This window comes from Neolamprologus multifasciatus, chromosome 4 (assembly GCF_963576455.1).
Source record: "Neolamprologus multifasciatus chromosome 4, fNeoMul1.2, whole genome shotgun sequence".
NCBI lineage: Eukaryota > Metazoa > Chordata > Actinopteri > Cichliformes > Cichlidae > Neolamprologus > Neolamprologus multifasciatus.
In genome coordinates, this window is record NC_140442.1 from 1657692 (window position 1) to 1678314 (window position 20623).

At 42.0% G+C, this 20623-nt stretch overlaps 2 protein-coding genes across 2 annotated transcripts; both read right to left on the reverse strand.

Annotated features, from left to right (window-relative positions):
* Positions 1-568: 568 nt before the first annotated feature.
* Positions 569-5830, reverse strand: LOC146519422 (chymotrypsin-like protease CTRL-1). The gene is made up of 6 exons (XM_085157884.1): positions 5718-5830; positions 5333-5353; positions 4981-5143; positions 4525-4793; positions 2655-2800; positions 569-2568 (listed from the first exon to the last, which is right to left on the reverse strand). The coding sequence occupies exons 1-6, from the start codon at positions 5770-5772 to the stop codon at positions 2347-2349; spliced, it is 876 nt and encodes a 291-aa protein (XP_085014010.1). The 5' UTR covers positions 5773-5830; the 3' UTR covers positions 569-2346.
* Positions 5831-14410: 8580 nt separating this feature from the next.
* LOC146519423 (serine protease 27-like) lies at positions 14411-17857 on the reverse strand. Its single transcript, XM_085157883.1, has 6 exons — positions 17752-17857; positions 17395-17415; positions 17043-17205; positions 16587-16855; positions 15845-15990; positions 14411-15758 (listed from the first exon to the last, which is right to left on the reverse strand). The coding sequence occupies exons 1-6, from the start codon at positions 17804-17806 to the stop codon at positions 15537-15539; spliced, it is 876 nt and encodes a 291-aa protein (XP_085014009.1). The 5' UTR covers positions 17807-17857; the 3' UTR covers positions 14411-15536.
* Positions 17858-20623: the final 2766 nt, after the last annotated feature.

Consider the following 20623-nt stretch of genomic DNA (forward strand, 5'->3'; position numbering starts at 1 on the left):
ACAGAAACGTGGCCAGCACAGTCAGAAGCCCGTTGGGAACATCACCACCTTTCAACATTACCGTGGGTGTGCACCAAGACTCCACGCTGTCCCCGCTTCTCTTCATCCTCTGCATGGACACCATGACCGTTTACCTCCAAGAAGCCCACCCTTGGACACTCCTCTATGCTGACGATGTCTTCCTCGCAGACTAATCCCAAATGGAGCTGCAATGCCAAATGCAGCAATGGAAGATGTTAGATTTATATTGTTGGATTGTCATTTATGCTTAGAAATATCTACTCATATATGCTTAGAGTTTTATAATCAATGTCATGTTGGTAGAGGTTTGATCCTTAATAATCTTCGAAGACTTTTGTGTGCATTCCAGAGTGTTCTGGCGTTCACGGTCACATCCTGTGAGCATGTGAGAGGTCGTACCTTCTCTTATTGTTTTGTGGTAGGATAAACATATCTATATCTGTTTTAGTCTAAGTGCCTTTTGTTTAGATGAACTGCTGGACTTCCAGACCAGCAGGTTTAGGGAAGTCTTTATGGTGTCACATTCTTGGCAGCAGTTGATACGGGCAAAACGGGCGGTTGCCCGGGGCGGCATCGTGGTGGGGGCGGCATCACGGACATCGGCAAAAAAAAAAAAAATTGCTCGTACTCATGCTGCCCCGACATCAGCCAGCACATATTGGGAATGGCACAGGCACCGATCGATTTTCTATCGCCCATTTGCTGGGAGTAAGGGCGCCCTCCGTTTGCGAGGTGCGCCTGCTGCTTGCGGCACAGGGATGAGAGGGCGGGGAGGCGGGGGATTCTCTGGCTGGCTGGAGCAGTGTCTAATAACCAACTCACAAAATAAAACAAAATAAAAACAAAACAACAAACATAAAAACACCAGACATTATAATACAGACTTATAATCTGCACCGATGTTTTTTCAAAATTCTATACATGAAAAGTGAGCGTGAGAGCCCTCGGTGCGCCTGCTCGCTGCTGAAGTCAAAGTAAACTTTATTGTCATCTCCGCTACATACAGTCCAGTATATAGAGACGAGACAACGAGGCTCCAGTTACAGCAGTGCAAGTAAACAAACAATATATATAAGAAGAGTAAGAAAATAAATATACACTTTAGGACTCGGGATAAAGGGATCAATAACAATTTAAAATTTATATTTACAGTTTGATTATTTAAAGCCTCACACACAACCCGTCGAAAGGGGAGGGGCCTGCTGCTTCCAAATAGAGCACATTTCATAATGTTGTAAATTATGTATTCATGATTTGAATCCTGGGTTGTGCAAAATCTCAGAAATGCACCCTCGACAAAGTGAATCTGTGAACTAAGGTGTAGGTGTGTTAGGTTATGTTGTGGTGATCCTTGGGTTGAGGGATGGGTGTTCATGCTGGAGTGCAAAATTAAAACCAATGGAAGATGGACAAGAAAGGTTCAAAGCCATCAGGTCCTCAGTTTAGAAAAAAGAGAAAAGAAGAGAAACGAGCAACAGATGCAGGTAAGCAGACGTGTGATTGGATAATGGCAGGTCATCCTGAAACAATCAGAATCAGAATACTTTATTAATCCCTAAAGAAATTATGTGGGTTACAGTTGCTCCAAGAAGAAATGGTAAAAATAGCAACAGTAACAGACTGAACTCCAAATAATACATTATGTTACAGATTTTAATATTAATTAGTCATTGTCAGTTGTGGATTTGCTCTGTTCTCATTGTATGACGAATTATGATGGCTGTTTGGTAGCTGTTTGCATACTATGCATACTCTCTCTCTCTTCATGTCGGTGTCCGGGAGAGAACCGGACAAACGCCGTTCCTGCGCTTGACCCCAGTCGCTCTCGTCCGCTCCCCTGTAACACTGCTCTTTTATTGAGGTTACATGAATATGCATAGGTTCATTAACATATGACGTTTACATACAAACAAAGAGTACCTTGCCTGTGTGTGTGTGTGTGTGTGTGTGTGTGTGTGTGTGTGTGTGTGTGTGTGTGTGTGTGTGTGGTCAGAGTGTGACCCCATAAAGGACTTCCCTAAACCTGCTGATCTGGAAGTCCAGCAGGTCATCTAAACAAAAGGCACTTAGACTAAAACAGATATAGACACGTTTATCCATAAAACAATAAGACAAGGTACGACCTCTCCCAAGCTCCCAGAGTGCTCTGGGATGCACACAAAGTTTGCAGACTATTAAGGATCAAACCTTTACCAATCTAAAACTAATTATGAAACTCTAAGCATATATAAGTAGATATCTCTAAGCATAAATGATAATCAACAACACAAAACCTGACACGTTTTGTGTGTGTGTGTGTGTGTGGGGGGGGGGGGGGGGGGAGTTTTAGCAGGAGACACTGAGGTCACTGTTGGTTCCAGTGGACGTGAACCTGATGAAGCCCGGCCGGTTGAAGGAGATCTGGCTGTTGATCCAGGTCTGGTACTTGGATACTCTGGCGTAGACTCCTGGAAAATTCGGCCTGGCACAACCTACCCCAAAACTGACGACTCCCGCCAGAATCCAGCGACCGTTCTGCTTGATCACCATTGGACCTCCTGAATCTCCCTTTGAGAGCAGAAACATTTACTGTTAGCTGAGGAGAAGAAACTGTAGAAGGTGAAAATGTGCCAAACACAGGTAACAACAATCACCTGACAGGGGCCCTTTCCTCCATCACGTAACCCGGCACAGATCATGTTGTCAGTGATTGATCCCACTCCATAGTCACAGTTACACTTCCTGTTTCCCACAACAGGAACCTGCACCTCCATCAGGTTTTGTGGAGAAGGAAGGGGCACTGAAGGGGTAAAATAAATATATCAGTTTGTAATAAATAACATGTGACTGATTAAATGCATCATCAAACAAAAGGGCGGCTCCTCCAAACTTAAAAACAAAGTGTAGTCATGTGTGCAAACAAAGATGGGGAAACATGTTTGTCCGCTGGGGTTAGAGCTCTCTGCAGAACAGTCACATGACTTTGATGCCGCTCTGTCATCTTGTCCTGTTTTATGTTATTTGAGTATTTTAGATGAAGCACAACAGCTGCTGTTTTTAAACGATACAGAAATAAACTTGACACACAGACAGTAGATGGTAGTGATGGGATTTCCGGCTCTTTTTAGAGAACCGGCTCTTTCGGCTCCGAACCGGCTCTTCAGGTTGTTGCTTTAATTAATTTATTATTAACAATAATATAAAATTATGCACAAAAGGAATTACTAATGTAAAAAAAAATGTTTATATATAAATATATGTGGTGGCCCCTAGAGACAAAGCACTACAAACTCCAAAACACATTTCTAGCATGAACTGAACTTCCAAAACAGAGCTACTAGATCACTTAAATTACACAATTGAAAGCATATGTGTATTGTTTGTTTATTTATACACAAGCATTCATATATAGTCAAATAATTTAAAAAAAACTGTTCATTTACCTGTTACTACCACACACCAAATCCAGTCGTTGGTACTTCCTGGCTTGTGTAGCCACCAGGTAACAAAAGTTCAACACTGCCCCCTAGCATCCTGGAGCACTTCTGTTGTCTTTTGTACGTGGTTCGGAGTTTGTACGTGTTTTGGAGTTTGTACGTGTTTTTACGTGTTTTGGAGTTTTTACGTGATTTGAAGTTTGTATGTGCTTTGTCTGTAGGGGCCACCGTAAATATACTTTTATTTATTCACTCCACATAAAATGTAATAAATAAATCATATAATACAAAAACCAACTATTCGCATTTCAGCTTTTAACTATTTAAATTTTCAGCTTTTTCCTTTTAAACAAATTTAAAGTGAAACAACACAAAACACTGCAAACCACAACGCAATTAAATATAAATTAAAATATGAAAACAAAAAGAAGATGCACATTCTCTGTCATATGGGCCTGCATGAATAAACTTTCTGAATCCTTTATCATCTGCAACTGATAATAGTTGTGTATGATTACTATACCTTTCTAATGTGACGTTGTTGTCCCTGGCTCTCTCTCTCTCCCTCCCGCTCTGTTCCTGTGCTACTGAGTGTAACTACCGCCCCTCCCCCCTCTTCCCAGCGCAAAGCACAAGGCTCGCGTGCGGAGTGAAGCGGAAAAAAAGTGCAAGTGAGAGAGAGAGAGAGAGGGTGAGAGAAAGAAAAAAAAACGACTCGTGTCGTTCACGTCAAAGAACAGGCTCTAAGAGCCATTTCGTTCGCGACAGACCCATCACTAGTAGATGGTCATCATCATGTAGTAACTGTCTAACACCACCTGGGGGCAGTGTCAGATACACATAAAGTATACTTAGTATACCAAGGATCATTTTGACCTGACATCATCGTGCAGACAGCATGTTTGCTGCAGGTCCGGCACTTCCAGACTGTTTAATTCACATAATTATTCTTTCTTGTTTTGAACTCTGCACAGATTTAACCTCATGGAAATATTTTATTGCTCTAAATATTTCTGAGACAGCAAACTTGTTCCCTGTATTATTGTCATCATTTCTCTAAAAAGGATCAGGTGTCTTTATGACCCACCTCCTTCTCCAATTCTGCCCCAGCCAGTGACCCAGCTGTTAACACCGCTGTAGAAGATGCTGTTTGAAGCTGCCAGGCAGACGGGAGAAATGTAGTTGTTGAAAGTCACCGGTGAGGAGAGCCTCAGGAGGCAGATGTCGTTGTTGAAGGTATCAGAGTTGTAGTTTGGATGGTTGATGATCTTTGTTACAGTTCGAGACACTGCATTGAGATTAGATCCCTGTAGACTCCGACGGCCCAGAATCACAGTCAGTCCTCCCAGGTCGGGGCTGAGATCATCAAGGAGCACAAAACAGCATGCAGTTATTACGATGGCTAAAAAGAAATGATATTATTGACTTCCTACTCTGTTAAATATTTATCCTGTTACACCCTCAGCCCCCTGATTACGACCTTTCATAATCTCTTTATGGTAATAAATCTTGTTTAGTGTGCAGCTTCAGCCTCATTACTCACGGTTCAAAGCAGTGAGCAGCAGTCAGCACCCACTGCCTGTTAATGAGGGATCCTCCACAGAAGTGGGACCCAAAGCTTTGCAGACTGACCTGCCAGGGCCAGCTGCCATCGCGGGCCGCCTGTCCTCCTACAATCCTGGTGTTGAGCTTTGGCTTACCACAAACTGAAGACAGACATTAAAACACAGAGTGAGCATTACTGTAAGAGCTGTAAACTCTCAGCATTACAAACTGCTGAGTGAGGACACAGTGATCCTGGGAGTCTACAGTTCACTCACAAACTAATATTCGTATGAAACTAAAGATTTATTACACATAAAAGTAAATCATTACACAAAGAATCTTTTTCTTACCATTCAGCTGTGACTCAGACTCTGAAACACAGAAAACAAACCATTTTAAAACAAACAATCTTCATTCATCTGTCTGTAATTACTGTGTGAAGTTACAGTTAATGTAACCAATTTGAAAAAATGTGAGATAAGAAATGTTGAGGTTCCAAACACTACGTCTCCTCATCAGAGGCTCCTGTGTTGTTGGTCTGTCATAAAAACTTCTTCTTCAAAATATATATTAAAGTTATGTTTACTGAACACACCAAATTCGTATTAAAGAAACGATTTTTTTTAATGTAAAGGTTTTTTTCCTGCAGTGTCACTTTAAAGTGAAGTGATGTGCTCCTGAGTGTTTTCACCCTCTGAGTCGTACCTGATGCAGGTGTGTGCAGAGAGCTCTTACCTTGGGTCAGGAGCATCAGCCCAGCAGCCAAACACATCACTTTGTAGAAAGCCATCGCTGTAAGATCCAAACCTCCAGACCTGCTGAGCCTTAAATAACCTTCCTCTCTCTTCCTTTCGGTTTGCAGTAAAACACACCTTTCTCAAACACCCGTCTGACGACACGCCCAACACGTCACTGCAGGTTACCAGACCTGCTTCACATTACAATTATCAGATTAAACAGGAACATTTTAATAATTTTTCTCAGATTACTCATTCATTTAACACCAGGAAACAAAAGTCTGCCCTGCTGTGTCAAATAAAAGTTATTTAAAGGTTTCACAGTATTGACTGATGTGTACGGGTGTAAGAATGGGCGAGCTGAGCAGCAGCGTTTGTATTGAAGTGAAATGCATTAACTCGACCAAAAACTACATAAATAAATCCTGTTGCTGACGATCATTGAGATATTTAAAAAGTGGTTTTGTTTTTTTGTTGGAAACATTTAGAGATGTTTGAATCTGTGACAACAGGCGCGAAAGAGTGATGATCTAAACTGGAGGGTTTCACAAACACACTGCCAGTGCAGAGGAAACAACACAGTAGAGCACTATCAGGCATGGATGGGCCTCCCCAGACCCAGAACCTCAACATCACTGAAGCAGTGTGGGATCATCCTGTGTGGAGATTAGAAAATGATTTTGCTGTTACTATTCATAACCATTATCATTACTGTTGCATTACTTATCATTTATCATTATCATTTCATCGAAGCATTTATTGAAGCTGTTGATGTTACATTAAAGTTTGTATTTCAGGTGTGAGCATAATCACATAATAATCTTTCATTGCAGGTGCAACTGTAATCATGTTATACACACTGCATTTTTGTGCTAATTAAAGAGTTGAAGCTCGGTCAGTTAATTGATGATGGTCTGAAGCTTCGTTCAGCGCGATGTCTGGCCGATCAATTGAGAAATTTATCGAGCTAATGAAAGGATTGCATACATGCTTACAATACACCACATACAACCTGTAAACAGAATACAGGCCTGTGTGCACTCAGCAGCCTGCTGCATTGGAGTTTGCCTGGTAACAGATGACTCAGGATAGGTCATGCACTGAGGTCAAGACACATAGGCTGCCTGTACACATACACAGTATCTAGACTTGTTTTGCTCGAAACTGCAAAGTTGTTTTACCTGCATACGTGACAGTTTAGTTCCACAGATAAGTGAAGTGCAGTAAGTGAAATAACAGGAAACATCTGGCAGTGGCGGAGGAACAGAGGAAGGAACTGTTCTTTTTTGAATGTGTCCAAGCTTGGAATTACTGGAACTGATGCATTTTATCTATCTGCTTGGACGCACAAGGGGCGTTATATTTCCTGATACCCTGATGTTATAAATACGACTGCTCGTTTATTGTTCTGAGGAGATCGAGGCAGATGTTTTGCAGAGCTCATCTTCCCCACACGCGTGTGTAAATAAAATCATTGTTTTGACGCACAATGGACCTCCAGTCGTTTGTCTTTCACCTCAAATCACGAATCAGGACACCTGACAGAGACCAGAACAAAAAGAAGAAACATCCAAAGAAGAGACCTGAATGTCCTTCAAGATGAAGAAGAAAGTAGAGAAAGCTCAGACTGTGCTGAGAATAAAGGCGCTCACACCAAACAAGCTCGTTAGAGTCGTACAAACTCTGTTTGACCCATCAATAAATCGCTGCACATGGTTCACATTTTACTAGAAAAACAGAAAGAAATGAGGCTCAAAACTTTTGCACATTACTGTACAGTTTTTAAACATTAACGTCATTATTGCATTTTCATGATGACTTTCTGCAAAATAAAAACTGCTTCTCTGTAATGTGGTGTAATTACATGATGATGTTTTACTATTTCCTCAACTAGATGAAAATGGGTCAGTTCTTCAGTCTGATGAGTGTTTGTTCACTCAGACGTTAGATCAGCAGGAACATCGAGCATTGTCAATTATTCCAAATAAACAGAGAAGGGTGAACAGAAAGTTTAAATTAGTGTCATTAGTGTCAAGTCCCAAACAATCGTCAGGCCCTCGGGTGATCTATACACAAAGGATAATGGCAGTCTATCATCAGGTGAATCTCACCTGTCAACATTCCTGCGTAATTACACGAGTCTGACGCTTGATGAGCGCCAACCAGCCTGCTGTCCCACATCTTTGATTTTCTGCAGAGCGTACATGTTTATTCTGATGATTTAGATAGTTCAGGTACACATTTTCTTCTAAGTCAGCTCAGACTTCACATTTTAAACATTTACTCAACACAAACTAAAAGTAGTTACACAACTAAAGTCAGGTTAGGTCATGTTACAGTAGCAGAGTGTGGTTATATCCAAGTTACACAAACACCTAAACCAGAAGTCGGCAACCTGCGGCTCCGGGTGGTTTGGGAAAATAAATTAAGTATTTAGCTGAAGTGTATTTTATTTGTGTTTAGTTCTTTTTTAACTTGTAGTTCTAAATTGGAAGATTATTGTGATTTTGAAATATAAAAATAAAATTATATCTTATTATTTTTTCACCGCTCAAAATAAGCGTCACACTCGCTGGTGTACCCGCCGAAACGCCGTGACTTTCAACCCCAGGTAGGCCAGTTATGGATCTTCGGATCCACATTATGTCAGCAGCTCCACCGTGAACTATGTTAAAACAAACACGCTCACGCCTCACAGACAACAGCTTACAGTCCTGCGTAAAGATGAAAGCCCCGATCTGCAGACGCTGTGCGCAGAGGTTCAGGAGCAGAAGTCTTATTGTAAACATATCACAGCAGACCCGACGATGTTTGCATGAACACGCTTTTCAGCATCTCTTTACTGACCACTTTTCACACACGGTTGCTGTACGCACACAGCCGGCTGTAGTTTTTCAGCTCACAGCCCGACACACACCAACACAACAGCAGAGAGAGCATAGACTGGTGGCGAGGCGTGATTGCGGGTGCTGCTCAGGTGCGTCCGCCTCCCCTGCAGCGGCGCTGCAGACCACGCCCCGCCACACACATTAACCAGGTAAAATACATATTTAGGCAGAATTTTGCAAATATCTATTTTTTAGCAGCATAGAGCTTTTTTCCAATTATTTTTTAAAAGTCATGTCAAGGCTCTAAAAGCCCAAAGGTGATATAAGGGTGGAGGCTCACAACAGTTTTTGTTTGCTGGATCATTTTAGTTCAGCTTTCCTTTTGTTATATTTCTTTAAGAGTTCAAAATGTGTAAATTACATAAATAAAATGTAATTTTCTCTGTAACTTCATGGATTTCATAAGCAGCACACCTTAGTTTCTCTGTGGATTCTTTTAAAAAGCAGTTAAAAACGTTTCTGTTCAAACAAGCCTTTTGTTGATCTACGTATTTTATATTCTTTACATTCTTTACATTTGATCTTTTACATTGTGTATAATGTCTGTTGATTGTATTGTTTATTTTAATATTTGTGTACAGCGCTTTGTGACTGCCTGTCTGTGAAAAGCGCTTAATAAATAAACTTTACTTACTTACTTTAGTTGTTCACACGAAGCATAAAGGTAAAAACAATATATACAGTGTTATCTTCATTTTAGATTTCAAAAAGTATTTGCGGCTCCCAGTGTTTTCTTTTGCGTGGAAACCGGCTCCAACTGGTTCTTTGGGTGTTAAAGGTTGCAGACCCCTGACCTAAACTGTATTGTAGTATTTGACCTTTTCAGTATCACATACGCTTAGATTTAGGGTCGGGACGCAGACAGTCTCATCACTGGATGACAGTGCAAGTGTCAAAAAACATTAAATTTAATGGCAATAAAACATGAGGTTTTCTTTAGAAACTCATAAGACATAGTTTTAGAAACACTGCTGAAGACGTTTTTCCCGTGTCTTAGTCTTCCTGTTGACAAACTGGATGTGTCTGTAAGAGAATAATAGCTCATCGGGGAAATGTAATGTACAGTCAGTTTACAGGCATGCATGACAGTGTTGCCAGTGCCAGCAAAAGATCTGAAGATAAGATACAAAAATGTCCCTGGTTAAATGAGTTAATAGATGACAAACAAGTGAGAATAAATGATGTGAGATTTCATGGAAGCACGGCCTTATTAAAGGCTCTGCGTTTGACACACCTGAAGCTTACAGAAGTTTTATTCAGATGAAGAAAAACCAACAGTATAAAGACAATAAATCAGGAAATGTTCAACCCTATCGGCTTTATTTTTGTTATTCTTACAGTTATTTTCAGTAAGTTCTGGATAAACGTAGTGAGGTGGGGTAACCTTCGTCCCCACCACTGGCACCTTTGTCGATTCTTTGTCCGACGGCTCCCCGTGTCTCGGTGTCTCTGAGCAGAGGTGGTGACACATCACTGCTTTGGAGCCATGAAAACGGACACAGCTGCAGCATCTGTCCAGCATTTTGTACAGTACTGTACTCTACAGTCTCCAGCAGATCAGGACAACAGTGTTTATGACAACAGCAACCATTTTGTTAGGTACACCTGTTCAACTGCTTGTTAATACAAATATCTAGTCAGCCAATCACATGGTAATAACAGGTCAAGACCACCTGCTGAAGTTCAACCTGAGCATCAGAATAAGGAAGAAGGCCATTTAAGGGAAGCTAACATGTAACACTGTAACACTGGTGCCAGACAGGCTGGTCAGACTGGTTCAAACTGATAGAAGGAAGAAAAACTGTGGTCATATGAAGAATTTAGGTGTGCTGGTTTCAGTTTTTAAAAGACACGCTGTGGAAGAGAGCCAAAGATGAACAATAACTGATGATTCGATGCAGAGAGGTCTATTAACACACAGTGAGTGAAGAAGAAACACCCAGTGCATCATGGGAATCCCCCAGCAGCCTACGTCTATTGCAGCATAACTAAGGGAGGATTCAGGGCCACCTGGTCCAGCCCTAACTATATGCTTTAGCAAAAAGGAAAGTTTGAAGCCTAATCTTGAAAGTAGAGATAGTGTCTGTCTCCTGAATCCAAACTGGAAGCTGCTTCCACAGAAGAGGGGCCTGAAAACTGAAGGCTCTGCCTCCCATTCTACTTTTAAATACTCTAGGACAGTGGTTCTTAACCTTTTTGGAGGTACCGAACCCCACCAGTTTGATATGCGCATTCACTGAACCCCTCTTTACTGAAAAATAAAATATGATTTTTTTTTTTCAAATTCAAGACATAGATATGTTTTTTACTGGTGCACAAAATGAGCCGTGTATGTCACGGCGGAGGCTCTGCCGAACCCCTGAGACCGACTCACCGAACCCCTGAGACCGACTCACCGAACCCCTAGGGTTCGATCGAACCCAGGTTAAGAACCACTGCTCTAGGAACAACAAGTAGGCCTGCAGAGTGAGAGCGAAGTGCTCTAATAGGGTGATATGGTACTACAAGGTCATTAAGATAAGATGGGGCCTGATTATTTAAGACCTTGTATGTGAGGAGCAGGATTTTGAATTCTGGATTTAACAGGAAGCCAAAACAGGAGAAATCTGCTCTCTCTTTCTAGTCCCTGTCAGGACTCTTGCAGCAGCATTTTGGATTAACTGAAGACTTCCTGATAATAATGAATCACAGTAGTCCAGCTAGAAGTAATAAATGCATGGATTAGTTGGTCACTGTCACTTAGAGATATTGTACAAATGGAAGAAAGCAGTGCTACATATTTTTAAAATATCTTTATTGTAATGAGCTCTGAAACCTGACTGAAACTCTTCAAATAAGCCATTCCTCTGCAGATAATCTTTGAGCTGTTTGACAACTACTCTTTCAAGATTTTTTGAGACAAAAGGAAGGTTGGAGATTATAATTAGCTAAGACAGCTGGGTCAGGTGATGGCTTTTTAGGTAACAGTTTAACTACTCCCAGCTTGAAGGCCTGTGGTACATAGAGTTAGGCTACGATTAAGCTAAGCTTCAGATTGATGGCAGGTCCTGCCATCCAGGATGTTAAACCTTTTATATCTTTAATATTTTTTAGTTGTGTCACATATTTTTGTATCTTTTTCAATTAAAAAATCCATCTTTCTATACAGTTTGTGTCTCAGACTTTTTTTGGCACATTTCTACATTTACTTTGTTTTACTGCCACCAACTGTCAGCCAGTGGAACAGCACAGGATGAGCCACAGCAGACAGACGTTTCCCATCTTTGTTTACACACGACTGCACAGAGAAACTTGTCTTTGGATTTGTTAAAAGATTTTGAATTTTATTACTTTATTCAACTGTGATAATTGCTTATGTTTAGCGTTATTTGAATTTCGCAGTAATGCCTGTACATAGCGTGTCAGCATTTCTTTAACTGGAACAAAGTGACCACATGAGGAAGTTGCTCAAGTTTAGACAACACCCACTACAAGATCGTTAATCAACTTGTTCATCTTTGTCTTGCAAGGCGGCATCCTGTGCAGCCTCGTATGCAATCACCAGATAAGAAGTTGTCTTTTCCTTAACTTGTACTCCACCCATGAGTAAGACAGTATATAATAAAGTGTGAGCAGATGCCCGGCGCGCATTCCTGCACGACTCTGTAGTTGACGGATCGTGCTCAGGAATCGCCCATGTACATGAATTAACTCTGGGCCCGTGATTCTTTGCTTCCTGAGGTTTTCTCCTAACATTTCTTGGTCCTTCGAGCCGGAGTTGGAAAAAGTAACTCGATTGTTGTGACTCCAAACCAGAGATCTACGCTGTATCAGGATTTAACCTTCATCCATGTTTCACCTGACTTATGAGTAGCAGCATTATTTTGATACTTAGTTTTTAAGGTTGGTCTAACTTCATTTGAGGGTGTATTTAATCAGTCCCACGTCCACTGTCGCTGTCGCCCTGACTCCTGCCATCAGCTGCTGACGCCGCTTTTCAGCCTCCTCGTCAGCTGCTCCAACTCCTCCTCCTCCTTCTCTGGGCTCAAGCTGCTAATGAAACAGGAGCGGCGTCATCAAAATGATCTGTCTCTGCCCCCTGAACTCACTGCACCACCCTCCCCTGCACCACCCTCCCCTGCAACCGAGCCACAGAGACACTTAAATTTGTTGATAGAGTCGTCATTGCAAAGTTCATCGTTGACATTAATGAAAGGGGTGGACCCAGTGTCATGCTCTGCCTCTCAATAAATGTGTCATGCAGGTGATCTTAGACAAGTCAGAGGAATAAGTCTAACACAGTGGTTTGAATACTGGGGAGCACTGGAAGCTTTTTCCAACTCAGCAGCGAAGGTCCGTGACGACGGGAGGGCTGTTGGAGCAAGTGGAGGTATTCAAGCAGATCGTTGCTGCCAGGCTGCGAGAAATTGTCCCAATAATGCCCAACCAGTGTGGCTTCGTCAAAGGATGCGGCACAACAGATGCCATCCTTGCCGCCCGCCTGCTGTTGGAGAAGCACCGAGTGAAGACCAAGACCATCCATATGGGCTTCCTTGACCTGGAAAAGGCTTTCAACCGAGTCCCTCATGACCTGATCTGGCACTCTCTCCCATCACACGGGGTCCCCAAGGCCTACGTCGACTGGATCAAGCCCTTGTACAGAAACGTGGCCAGCACAGTCAGAAGCCCATTGGGAACATCCCCACCTTTCAACATTACCGTGGGTGTGCACCAAGACTCCACGCTCTCTTCATCCTCTGCATGGACACCATGACCGTTTACCTCCAAGAAGCCCACCCTTGGAAACTCCTCTATGCTGACGATGTCTTCCTCGCAGACTAATCCCAAATGGAGCCGCAACGCCAAATGCAGCAATGGAAGATGTTAGATTTATATTGTTGGATTGTCATTTATGCTTAGAAATATCTACTCATATATGCTTAGAGTTTTATAATCAATGTCATGTTGGTAGAGGTTTGATCCTTAATAGTCTTCAAAGACTTTTGTGTGCATTCCAGAGTGTTCTGGCGTTCACGGTCACATCCTGTGAGCATGTGAGAGGTCGTACCTTCTCTTATTGTTTTGTGGTAGGATAAACATATCTATATCTGTTTTAGTCTAAGTGCCTTTTGTTTAGATGAACTGCTGGACTTCCAGACCAGCAGGTTTAGGGAAGTCGTTTATGGTGTCACATTCTTGGCAGCAGTTGATACGGGCGAAACGGGCGGTTGCCCGGGGCGGCATTGTGGTGGGGGGCGGCATCACGGACATCGGCAAAAAAAAAAAATTTGCTCGTACTCATGCTGCCCCGACATCAGCCAGCACATATTGGGAATGGTACAGGCACCGATCGGTTTTCTATCGCCCATTTGCTGGGAGTAAGGGCGCCTCCGTTTGCGAGGTGCGCCTGCTGCTTGCGGCACAGGGATGAGAGGGCGGGGCGGCGGGGGATTCTCTGGCTGGCTGGAGCAGTGTCTAATAACCAACTCGCAAAATAAAACAAAATAAAAACAAAACAACAAACACAAAAACACCAGACATCATGATACAGACTTGATCTGCAGATCTGCACCGATGTTTTTTCGAAATTCTATACATGAAAAGTGAGCGCGAGAGCGCGAGAGCGCGAGAGCCCTCGGTGCGCCTGCTCGCTGCTGAAGTCAAAGTAAACTTTATTGTCATCTCCGCTACATACAGTCCAGTATATAGAGAGACGAGACGACAAGGCTCCAGTTACAGCAGTGCAACTAAACAAACAACAAATATAAGAAGAGTAAGAAAATAAATATACACTTTAGGACTCGGGGTAAAGGGATCAATAACAATTTAAAATTTACAGTTTGATGATTTAAATTCTCACACACAACCCGTCGAAAGGGGAGGGGCCTGCTGCTTCCAAATAGAGCACATTTCATTCATAATGTTGTAAATTATGTATTCATGATTTGAATCCTGGGTTGTGCGATATCCCAGAAATAAACCTTAGACAAAGTGAATCTGTGAACTAAGGTGTAGGTCTGTTAGATCATGTTGTGGTGATCCTCGAGTTGGGGGATTTGTGTTCATACTGGAGTGCAAAATTAAAACCAATGGAAGATGGACAAGAAAAGTTCAGGTGCTCAGTTTAGAAAAAAGAGAAAAGAAGAGGAGGAGAAACGAGCAACAGATACAGGTAAGCAGACGTGTGATTGGATAATGGCAGGTCATCCTGAAACAATCAGAATCAGAATACTTTATTAATCCCTAAAGAAATTATGTGGGTTACAGTTGCTCCAAGAAGAAATGGTAAAAATAGCAACAGTAACAGACTAAACTCCAAATAATACATTATGTTACAGATTTTAATATTAATTAGTTAGTGTCAGTTGTTGATTTGCTCTGTTCTCATTGTATGACGAATTATGATGGCTGTTTGGTAGCTGTTTGCATACTATGCACACACTCTCTCTCTCTTCATGTGTGTGTCCGGGAGAGAACCGGACAAACGCCGTTCCTTCGCTTGACCCCAGTCGCTCTCGTCCGCTCCCCCGTAACACTGCTCTTTTATTGAGGTTACATGAATATGCATAGGTTCATTAACATATGACGTTTACATACAAACAAAGAGTACCTTGCCTGTGTGTGTGTGTGTGTGTGGTCAGAGTGTGACCCCATAAATGACTTCCCTAAACCTGCTGGTCTGGAAGTCCAGCACGTCATCTAAACAAAAGGCACTTAGACTAAAACAGATATAGACACGTTTATCCATAAAACAATAAGACAAGGTACGACCTCTCCCAAGCTCCCAGAGTGCTCTGGGATGCACACAAAGTTTGCAGACTATTAAGGATCAAACCTCTACCAATCTAAAACCAATTATAAAACTCTAAGCATATATAAGTAGATATTTCTAAGCATAAATGATAATCAACAATACAAAACCTGACACGTTTTGTGTGTGTGGGGGGGGTTTAGCAGGAGACACTGAGGTCACTGTTGGTTCCAGTGGACGTGAACGTCATGAAGCCCGGCCGGTTGGAGGAGATCTGTTTCCTGATCCAGGTCTGGTACTTGGATACTCTGGCGTAGACTCCTGGAAGATTCGGCCTGGCACAACCGGTCCCAAAACTGACGACTCCCGCCTGAATCCAGCGACCGCTCTGCTTGATCACCATTGGACCTCCTGAATCTCCCTTTGAGAGCAGAAACATTTACTGTTAGCTGAGGAGAAGAAACTGTAGAAGGTGAAAATGGGCCAAACACAGGTAACAACAATCACCTGACAGGAGTCCTTTCCTCCTTCACTTAACCCGGCACAGATCATGTTGTCAGTGATTGATCCCACTCCATAGTCACAGTTACACTGCCTGTTTCCCACAACAGGAACCTCCACCTCCATCAGGTTTTTTGGAGAAGGAAGGGACACTGAAGGGGTAAAATAAATATATCAGTTTGTAATAAATAACATGTGACTGATTAACCTTCAAACAAAAGGGCGGCTCCTCCAAACTTAAAAACAAAGTGTAGTCATGTGTGCAAACAAAGATGGGAAACATGTTTGTCCGCTGGGGTTAGAGCTCTCTGCAGAACAGTCACATGACTTTGATGCCGCTCTGTCATCTTGTCCTGTTTTATGTTATTTGAGTATTTTAGATGAAGGACAACAGCTGCTGTTTTTAAACGATACAGAAATAAACTTGACACACAGACAGTAGATGGTCGTCATCATGTAGTAACTGTCTAACACCACCTGGGGGCAGTGTCAGATACACAGAAAGTATACTTTCTTTTAACCAAGGATCATTTTGACCTGACATCATCGTGCAGACAGCATGTTTGCTGCAGGTCCAGCACTTCCAGACTGTTTAATTCACATAATTATTCTTTCTTGTTTTGAACTCTGCACAGATTTAACCTCATGGAAATATTTTATTGCTCTAAATATTTCTGAGACCACAAACTTGTTCCCTGTATTATTGTCATCATTTCTCTAAAAAGGATCAGGTGTCTTTATGACCCACCTCCTTCTCCAATGTTGCCCCAGCCGGTGACCGAGCTGTTAACACCGCTGTAGAAGATGCTGTTTGAAGCTGCCAGGCAGACGGGAGAAATGTAGTTGTTGAAAGTCACCGGTGAGGAGAGCTGCAGGAGGCAGATGTCGTTGTTGTTGGTACCAGAGTTGTACTTTGGATGGTTGATGATCTTTGTTACAGTTCGAGACACTGCATTGGGATTGGATCCCTGTAGACTCTGACGGCCCAGATTCACAGTCAGTCGTCTCAGGTCGGGGCTGAGATCATCAAGGAGCACAAAACAACATGCAGTTATTATGATGGCTAAAAAGAAATGATATTATTGACTTCCTACTCTGTTAAATATTTATCCTGTTACACCCTCAGCCCCCTGATTACGACCTTTCATAATCTCTTTATGGTAATAAATCTTGTTTAGTGTGCAGCTTCAGCCTCATTACTCACGTTTTAAAGCAGTGAGCAGCAGTCAGCACCCACTGACTGTTAATGAGGGATCCTCCACAGAAGTGGGACCCAGATCTTTGCAGACTGACCTGCCAGGGCCAGCTGCCATCGCGGGCCACCTGTCCTCCTACAATCTTGGTGTTGAGCTTTGGTTGACCACAAACTGAAGACAGACATTAAAACACAGAGTGAGCATTACTGTAAGAGCTGTAAACTCTCAGCATTACAAACTGCTGAGTGAGGACACAGTGATCCTGGGAGTCTACAGTTAACTCACAAACTAATATTCATATGAAACTAAAGATTTATTACACATAAAAGTAAATCATTACACAAAGAAGCTTTTTCTTACCATTCAGCTGTGACTCAGACTCTGAAACACAGAAAACAAACCATTTTAAAACAAACAATCTTCATTCATCTGTCTGTAATTACTGTGTGAAGTTACAGTTAATGTAACCAATTTGAAAAAAATGTGAGATAAGAAATGTTGATGTTCCAAACACTACGTCTTCAAAATATATATTAAAGTTATGTTTACTGAACATTGTGAATTTTAACTGAACACACCAAATTCGTATTAAAGAAACTATTTTTTAATGTAAAGGTTTTTTTTCCTGCAGTGTCACTTTAAAGTGAAGCGATGTGCTCCTGAGTGTTTTCGCCCTCTCAGTCGTACCTGATGCAGGTGTGTGCAGAGAGCTCTTACCTTGGGTCAGGAGCATCAGCCCAGCAGCCAAACACATCACTTTGTAGAAAGCCATCGCTGTAAGATCCAAACCTCCAGACCTGCTGAGCCTTAAATAACCTTCCTCTCTCTTCCTTTCGGTTTGCAGTAAAACACACCTTTCTCAAACACCCGTCTGACGACACGCCCAACACGTCACTGCAGGTTACCAGACCTGCTTCACATTACAATCATCAGATTAAACAGGAACTTTTTAATAATTTTTCTCAGATTACTCACTTTACTCACTTACTAACACCAGGAAACAAAAGTCTGCACTGCTGTGTCAAATAAAAGTTATTTAAAGGTTTCACAGTATTGACTGACGTGTACAGGTGTAAGAAGGGGCGAGCTGAGCAGCAGCGTTTGTATTGAAGTGAAATGCATTAACTCGACCAAAAACTACATAAATAAATCCTGTTGCTGACGATCATTGAGATATTTAAAAAGTGGTTTTGTTTTTTTGTTGGAAACATTTAGAGATGTTTGAATCTGTGACAACAGGCGCGAAAGAGTGATGATCTAAACTGGAGGGTTTCACAAACACACTGCCAGTGCAGTGGAAACATACCTGTGGGATCATCCTGACAGAGACCAGAACAAAAAGAAGAAACATCCAAAGAAGAGACCTGAATGTCCTTCAAGATGAAGAAGAAAGTAAAGAAAGCTCAGACTGTGCTGAGAATAAAGGCGCTCACACCAAACAAGCTCGTTAGAGTCGTACAAACTCTGTTTGACCCATCAATAAATCGCTGCACATGGTTCACATTTTACTAGAAAAACAGAAAGAAATGAGGCTCAAAACTTTTGCACATTACTGTACAGTTTTTAAACATTAACGTCATTATTGCATTTTCATGATGACTTTAAGCAAAATAAAAACTGCTTCTCTTTAATGTGGTGTAATTACATGATGATGTTTTACTATTTCCTCAACTAGATGAAAATGGGTCAGTTCTTCAGTCTGATGAGCGTTTGTTCACTCAATTCAATTTCAATTCAATTTTATTTATATAGCGCCAAATCACAACAAATGTCGCCTCAAGGCGCTTCATAGATACAGAGAAAAGCCCAACAATCATATGACCCCCTATGAGCAAGCACTTTGGCGACAGTGGGAAGGAAAAACTCCCTTTTAACAGGAAGAAACCTCCAGCAGAACCAGGCTCAGGGAGGGACGGCCATCTGCTGCGACCGGTTGGGGTGAGAGAAGGAAGACAGGATAAAAGACATGCTGTGGAAGAGAGACAGAGATTAATAACAGATATGATTCAATGCAGAGAGGTCTGTTAACACATAGTGAGTGAGAAAGGTGACTGGAAAGGAAAAACTCAATGCATCATGGGAATCCCCCGGCAGCCTACGTCTATTGCAGCATAACTAAGGGAGGATTCAGGGTCACCTGGTCCAGCCCTAACTATATGCTTTAGCAAAAAGGAAAGTTTTAAGCCTAATCTTAAAAGTAGAGATAGTGTCTGTCTCCCGAATCCAAACTGGAAGCTGGTTCCACAGAAGAGGGGCCTGAAAACTGAAGGCTCTCCCTCCCATTCTACTTTTAAATACTCTAGGAACAACAAGTAGCCCTGCAGAGCGAGAGCGAAGTGCTCTAATAGGGTGATATGGTACTACAAGGTCATTAAGATAAGATGGGGCCTGATTATTTAAGACCTTGTATGTGAGGAGCAGGATTTTGAATTCAATTCTGGATTTAACAGGAAGCCAATGAAGGGAAGCCAAAACAGGAGAAATATGCTCTCTCTTTCTAGTCCCTGTCAGTACTCTTGCTGCAGCATTTTGGATTAACTGAAGGCTTTTCAGTGAGTTTTTTGGACATCCTGATAATAATGAATTACAGTCGTCCAGCCTGGAAGTAATAAATGCATGAACTAGTTTTTCAGCGTCACTCTGAGACAGGATATTTCTAATTTTAGAGATGTTGCGCAAATGGAAGAACGCAGTCTTACATATTTCTTTAATATGTGCGTTGAAGGACATATCCTGGTCAAAAATGACTCCAAGGTTCCTCACAGTGTTACTGGAGGCCAAGGTAATGCCATCCAGAGTAAGAATCTGGTTAGATACCATATTTCTAAGCTTTTCAGCGCCGAGTACAATGACCTCAGTTTGATCTGACTTAAGGAGCAGAAAGTTAGTGGCCATCCAAGTCTTTATGTCTTTAAGACATTCCTGCAGTTTAACTAGTTCGTGTGTGTTATCTGGCTTTATGGACAGATAGAGCTGGGTGTCATCTGCATAGCAGTGAAAATGTATGCTATGTCTTCTAATGATGCTACCTAGGGGAAGCATGTATAATGTATAATGTAATAACTCAGACGTTAGATCAGCAGGAACATCGAGCACAGACCTGTAACAGAACTACATTCCTGTAAATCTGTGAAACAGGAAGTTTTATTTAAAGAAGCAGCTTCGCCGAGAGATGATGAAGGAGAGATACACCACACATCTGCTCTGTGAACAAAAACAATACATCTCCATCCTTCATTAATCTGCAATGACAGTGGGGGCTGTCCACTCGGGAAAAAACTGGTCAAACTACATCAGGTTTTGCTGAATGAACAAATGAACAGGAAGTGTTTCAGAACCAGTAGAACCACAAAACACTGACGTTTCCACTGAGCACATCACAAACATCTGTCATGTCAGAAGTATTTCTTTCCCTTCTGATGTAAACGAGAGTTACAAAAAGAGGCAATAACAAGTCAACCCCAAAGAGGCAGCGGTCCAGCAGACTATCGCCCTCTCACTGTTCTCACTGAGACTTCCCTGGTTTTAGTTTTTGTTAGTGTCTTTGACACTGCAGGTAGCATGAGAGGGTAACTGTTACTACTTTAAT

Bases quoted from the DNA above. Each gene is read 5' to 3' on its own strand.
- LOC146519422 (XM_085157884.1), bottom strand. From the start codon at position 5,772: ATGGCTTTCTACAAAGTGATGTGTTTGGCTGCTGGGCTGATGCTCCTG. The intron at 5,144-5,332 runs GTAAGAAAAAGA...GTCTGTCTTCAG, and splicing joins GTCTGAGTCACAGCTGAATG to TTTGTGGTAAGCCAAAGCTC. The intron at 2,569-2,654 runs GTGATTGTTGTT...CTGCTCTCAAAG, and splicing joins GAGGAAAGGGCCCCTGTCAG to GGAGATTCAGGAGGTCCAAT.
- LOC146519423 (XM_085157883.1), bottom strand. From the start codon at position 17,806: ATGGCTTTCTACAAAGTGATGTGTTTGGCTGCTGGGCTGATGCTCCTG. The intron at 17,416-17,751 runs GTAAGAGCTCTC...TCTGTGTTTCAG, and splicing joins GCTGATGCTCCTGACCCAAG to AGTCTGAGTCACAGCTGAAT. The intron at 16,856-17,042 runs GTGAGTAATGAG...TGATGATCTCAG, and splicing joins GCTGCTCACTGCTTTAAAAC to CCCCGACCTGAGACGACTGA.